This window comes from Papio anubis, chromosome 17 (genome assembly GCF_008728515.1).
Source record: "Papio anubis isolate 15944 chromosome 17, Panubis1.0, whole genome shotgun sequence".
Classification (NCBI taxonomy): domain Eukaryota; kingdom Metazoa; phylum Chordata; class Mammalia; order Primates; family Cercopithecidae; genus Papio; species Papio anubis.
Window position 1 is genome coordinate 23,107,227 of NC_044992.1, and position 5,960 is coordinate 23,113,186.

The following is a 5,960-nucleotide window of genomic DNA, read 5'->3' on the forward strand; positions in this document are numbered from 1 at the left end:
AATATTCAATTATTCTCAATGAAATAAATACAAAGTTAAGTAAAAGATAATTTTTACCTAGTAAATGGAAACTTTCTTTTTTTTTTTTTTTTTTGAGACAGGGGTCTTCCTATGTTGTCCAGGCTGGTCTCGAACTCCTGGACTCAAGCTGTTGTCCCATCTCAGCCTCCTAAAGTGTTGGGATTACAGGCATGAGTCACCACGCCTGGGCCAAAAAATTTTTTAACTACAATTTGAAATATCTGTTAGACATCTTAGAGGAGATATTGAATAGGCAGTCGGGTATAAGCCCTCGGTGTTTGGGTAGAAATCCAGGCTAATGAATAAACGGCATTTAAAGCCATGAGACTGGGTTACATAACATTGTCAAGGTATTCAATGCCGCTGAATTGTACACTTACACAGATGGTTAAAATGAGAAATATGCTATGTATGTTTTACCACAATACACAAAACCATGAGACTGGAAGGGACGACCAAAGGAATGCGTGAGAAAATAAAAAAAAAAAAAGTCTCAGGACTGAGCCCTGAGGTGCTCCAAGTGTTTGGAATCACTGTGGCTCAAAAAATTGTACTGACTGTGACCCACAGTATGAAAAACATTTTCCATCCTGACTCCTTACATGAACATGCGGGCACACACTTGAAACAGAAATTTCACAAAAGAATACCCACTTTCCCTACATGTTATATTTTCTGATATTCTCTCTTTTATTTCATTCCTTGTTTTCTACAAAAAAAAAAAAAAGTGTTTGTCAAACAAGAAAAAAGGAAAAGAGGATAAATATTAAAGCAAAGGAGATAAACAATTTGCAGTGGGAAAGGTGAGCATGGATAGATATTGGAGACGAAAGGGGAAAAAAATAACAAGCCAGAACCAGAAGAAAGAAAAGGAGGGGGAAATATAATTGCAGCCTTTTCCCAAAAGGTTTCCTAGGAAATTTTAACTAGGAGTGCTTTTCTCACTACTGAATAATTGCTGAGGGGCTCGCTGAATTTACAGTTTTTGGTCCGACTAAAATCAAATAAAAAATAAACTTAGTTTCAGGCATATTATTTTAAGCCGCTTATTTTCTGTATTATGCTTCTGATCTAACAGCAGGAGTGGTCAATTTATACAATTTTGGAGGGAAAAACAGGAAAGTTTTGGCTAAACATTTAAACCTAGATACACAGGGTGAGATTTCAATATATATATATATTTTTTCAGTCTAGTATGTAACATTAAGTAACAAACCATGAAAGAAATAAATTTGGAAAGAAGCTAGAAGCCCAGTCGTCAATATGGGATAATCTTAACAATTTTCCAAGGATAGTGTTGACAACATTTCCCTTCTAAAGAGTTTGGAAGAACCCTTGAGGTCATGGAGTATAGAGGCAAGAGGAAATTTCACATTACAAAGCAGCGGTTCCTCTTCCAAGCACCATTTAGCATGCAGCCTCTATGGATCCTCTTGTCATATTTCTTCTTTATTCCAATAATTAGTTATCTTTATTTTTATTTTTTTAGAGACCAGGTCTCATTCTGTTGCCCAGGCTGAAGTGCAGTGACATGATCGGAGCTCACTGTGACTTTGAACTCCTAGACTCAAGCGATCCTCCTGCCTCAGCCTCTGGAGTAGCTAAGACTACAGGCATGCTCCAAGAATTATTTTTTCAAAGGAATGATTCATAAAAACCCCTCTTTACATCTCTTAATTGAATTTGTGTTTCCTACAGTTACTGTATTTACAGAATATGTTAATATAATTTCATAGTTTCTATGAAAAAAATATTGATCAAAACTCATTAAAATATTTTCACAACCCACATGTAAGTTGTGTGTTGACCTACAGTTTGAAAACTTCTTAGAAGTAAGGGAAATAAAGAAGCAAAGAGAATGAGGATTGTTTAGTGAGGTAGAAGGAGAACCAGGAGACAGTGTCGTCCCAATAGCGAAGTGAAGAAAGTAAATCGGCCGGGCGCGGTGGCTCACGCCTATAATTCCAGCACTTTGGGAGGTCGAGGCGGGTGGATCACCTGAAGTCAGGAGTTCGAGACCAGCCTGGCCAACATGGTTAAACTCTGTCTCTACTAAAGATACAAACAAACAAACAAAAAATTAGCCGGGGTCGGGCGGGGTGGCTCACGCTTGTAATCCCAGCACTTTGGGAGGCCAAGGAGGGCGGATCACATGAGGTCAGGAGTTCAAGACCAGCCTGGCCAACATGGTGAAACCCTGTCTCTACCAAAAATACAAAATTAGCTTGGTATGATGGCACATGCCTGTAATCCCAGCTACTTGGGCGGCTGAGGCAGGAGAATTGCTTGAACCCGGGAGGCGGAGATTGCGGTGAGCCAAGATCATGCTATTGAACTCCAGCCTGGGCAACAAGAGTGAAACTCATCTCGAAAAAAAAAAAAAAACAACAAATATCCTGTTCTTTAATAGTACTAAGTAAAATGACACTGTCCTTAAAGCCAGAGGTCATCTAAGCTTTGCTTTTTTTTTCTATTTATCTGTCCCCAAGAGCTTTAATGGGAATATGAGGTCTAATTATTCCTCTCTAATGAAATGTCTTCCTCTTTTCAAGGATTCAGACTATGTTTTACGCAACATGATGGTTACAGGGCAGCTGGGTCTAACAGAAATCCACAAAAATCCTCCTACCATCCACAGGAAGTCATGCATCTTCAGGTATGAGACATGTCTGTTTTGTTTGGCTGCCAGAACACAGCCTTCTGGTACAGTAGTAGACCTGAAAGACACAGCTTCTGGCTCTGGCCCATACACACTGACTTGTATTCTTTCTTTTTAATTTAATTTAATTTAATTTTAAGTTCCGGGATACATGTGCAGGATGTGCAGGTTTGCTACATAGGTAAACTTGTGCCATGGTGGTTTGCTACACCTATCAACCCATCACCTAGGTATTAAGCCCCGCATGCATCAGCTATTTTTTCCTAATGCTCTCCCTGCCCTTGCCCCCTTGACAGGCCCCAGTGTGTTCCCTTCCCTGTGTCCATGTGTTCTCACTGTTCAGCTCCCACTTACAAGTGAGAACATGTGGTGTTTGGTTTTCTGTTCCTGTGTTAGTTTGCTGAAGATAACGACCTCCAGCTGCATCCATGTCCCTGAAAAGGATATGATCTCATTCCTCTTTATAGCTGCATAGTATTCCATGGTGTGTGTATACCACATTTTCTTTATCCATTCTATCATTGATGAGCATTTGGGTTGATTCCATGTCTTTGCTACTGTGATTAGTGCTGCAATGAACATATGTGTGCATGTATCTTTATAATATAATGATTTATATTCTTTTGGGTATATACCCAGTAATGAGATTGCTGGGTCAAACGATATGTCTGGTTCTAGGCCTTTGAGGAATCACCACACTGTCTTCCACAATGGTTAAACTAATTTACATTCCCACCAGCAGTGTAAAAGCATTCCTATTTTTCCACAGTCTCACCAGCATCTCTAGTTTCTTGATTTAAAATCACCATTCTGACTGGTATGAGATGATATCTCATTGGGGTTTTGATGTGCATTTCTCTAATGAATTTTATTCTGATTGGCTTTTAAAGAAAAATTTCAGCAGAATGTTGTCTGCATGGGACATATTGGCTCTTTTTTTCCCAAGTCCTTTTTTCTTGAGAGATGGGGTCTCGCTGTATCACCCAGGTGGGAGTGCAGTGCTATGATCATAGCTCATGCCAGTCTCAAACTCCTGGACTCAAGCTAACTTCCTGCCTCTGCTTCCCAAATAGCTGGGACTACATGTATTTGCCAAGCCCAGCTCATTTAATTTTTTTTATGGTGCCCAGCCTTCCTAAGTCCTTTTTAAAACAGATTTCATTGGCATTTTATTTTAAAATTGCAAGTTTTAAAGCATGAAAGTGTTTTATTTTCAATGAATTTCCTTGTAAATATGGAATTCAACAAAAAACCCACCATAATTATGAATAATATATTCACATCACTCATCAGAGCTCATCTGTGAATGTTAGCAAGGCTGTGAATGTGTCTTTTTTATTTAAAGAAGACGTGCAGGGGCAGAGTTGGAGAGAAGGCACAGCATGTTGTGTTTAATAAGTACTTGGTTCTCAATTACTTAGAATGACTCTCACTTGTCAAATGCAAGGAACACTACTAAAATGTGTACAAATGTAAACAGATCTTAACTGAGAACACACCTATTGCAAAAGGGAATGACTGCTTCTTAGGGGGTCGGTGTCGTTGAGTAGGCAGTAACCCAGCCATCCCAGACTAGTAGGCTAATTCAACATTTAATTACATATGGCTATTAAGTTTTAGCTTGGCCTCATGCCAGAATGTTCATTCACTCTCAAGCTCTTTTCCACATAGCTATTCCTTGTGCTGGTCAAGAGCTTTACAGAAGTCCTTGTAATACCCAGACTCATAGCCCTGGATTCTTTTTTTTTTTTTTAATTTTTTATTATGTATTTTTAAAATTATACTTTAAGTTCTAGGGTACTTGTGCACAACGTGCAGATTTGTTACATATGTATACACATGCCATGTTAGTGTGCTGCACCCATTAACTCTTCATTTACATTAGGTATATCTCCTGAGGCCCCTCCCCCCCAACCCCCACTACAGGCCCCGGTGTGTGATGTTCCCCACTCTGTGTCCATGTGTTCTCATTGTTCAATCCCCACCTATGAGTGGGAACATGCATAACCCTGGATTCTTGTGTGTAACTTAGAACAGATGTCTTTGGAGGAAGTCAGTTGACCAATGGGCTCTATTGTTATGCCTGGAAAGCTTAGTATGATGCATTACTACTATGGCAGTCATCAAGACACAACAGAAAGTGGTGGCTCAGCAGCAGCAAAAGGGGTGGGAAGAGCAGAAGGACATCATCTTACCTGTTACTGTAGGATTGATATAGAAACTATAAATGTGCTTTTTGAGGATGCAAAGTACCAATGTTTTACAAATACCCTAAAGAAATGGCATATCAGAATTAATGTAGATGGGGAAAAGGAAAAGAAAGAAAAAGAGGTGTGTCTGTGCCTCACCAAGAAAAAGAAGCAGCCACTATATTTCCATGAAAAATCTCAAGTCTCTCACTGAGGCAGATGCTATAGATGCTCTACCCAGATTCCCAAAATGCCTTTTTACCAGCTTCTGTAGGCACGGCTACAAGTAACGGCTCACACCGTAACTTTCTCTGGAGGAGTGCCCTTGAGCGATTGGAGCTCTTCACCAGGAGGTACCTAAGAGATGTGCAAACACTCCCCCAGCCCAAACTGCTCATACACACCCAGGGCAGCTTAGAGCCAATGACTGACTAGTGCTAGGATACAAAAGACCCCTCCCTTTGTCTCAAGGTGGAACAGATTCTTTGGTACAATTGGCCTGTCAGAGCTCCCCTTGGGATCAGGCCGAGGCTAGACTTCATGTGAAATTACATTCTTACTTAGCCTCTTCCCCTTGCCTATCCTGCTTCCCTCAGTCCCTCACAGGTTTCTCCAGCGAACACTCGCTCAGTAAATCACTTGCATAAGGATCCCTGTCTCAGGCTCTGCTTCTAGGGAACCCGACCTAACACGCTCATCATTTCTGCTGGCACTCCACCAAAGCATAATGGACAATAAGTAAACAAAAGCATAATGGACAATAAGTAAACAAAACATGAACACCTTCAGATAAGTAAAGACAACGAAGCAGAGTATCATGATGGAGAGTGGCTTGGGCGCTGCTTGCTAGCTGAGATTGGGTGGTCAGGGAAGCCTTCTCTGCCGAGGGGATGTTTGAGCAGAGACAAGAGTGAGCAGACAGACAGCCACGTGAAATCAAGGGCTAGAATGTTCCAGGCAGATGAAACAGCAAGAAGGCCTGGCATGGTGGAAGTGAGGTAGGCACAAGAGAGTAATTCAATATGTTTGGGTGGAATGATGTGAACAGGCAGAAGTTTAATATCTTTGTGCTTATTTGGTTTTGATTTCAG

General features: G+C 40.6%; 1 protein-coding gene across 7 annotated transcripts in view; it reads left to right on the forward strand.

The window, feature by feature from the left end:
* EFCAB5 (EF-hand calcium binding domain 5) overlaps positions 1-5,960 on the forward strand; it is a 187,299-nt gene that overhangs the window by 162,198 nt on the left and 19,141 nt on the right. For all 7 annotated transcript variants that reach the window (XR_004179272.1, XR_004179271.1, XM_031657008.1 and 4 more), the window contains one exon: positions 2,574-2,677. Coding sequence is in view for 5 of the 7 variants with exons in the window: in XM_031657008.1 (XP_031512868.1) it covers positions 2,574-2,677 (104 nt within the window). In the remaining 2 variants the exon portion in view is untranslated. Of the gene's footprint in view, positions 1-2,573; positions 2,678-5,960 lie in introns of those variants that run through there.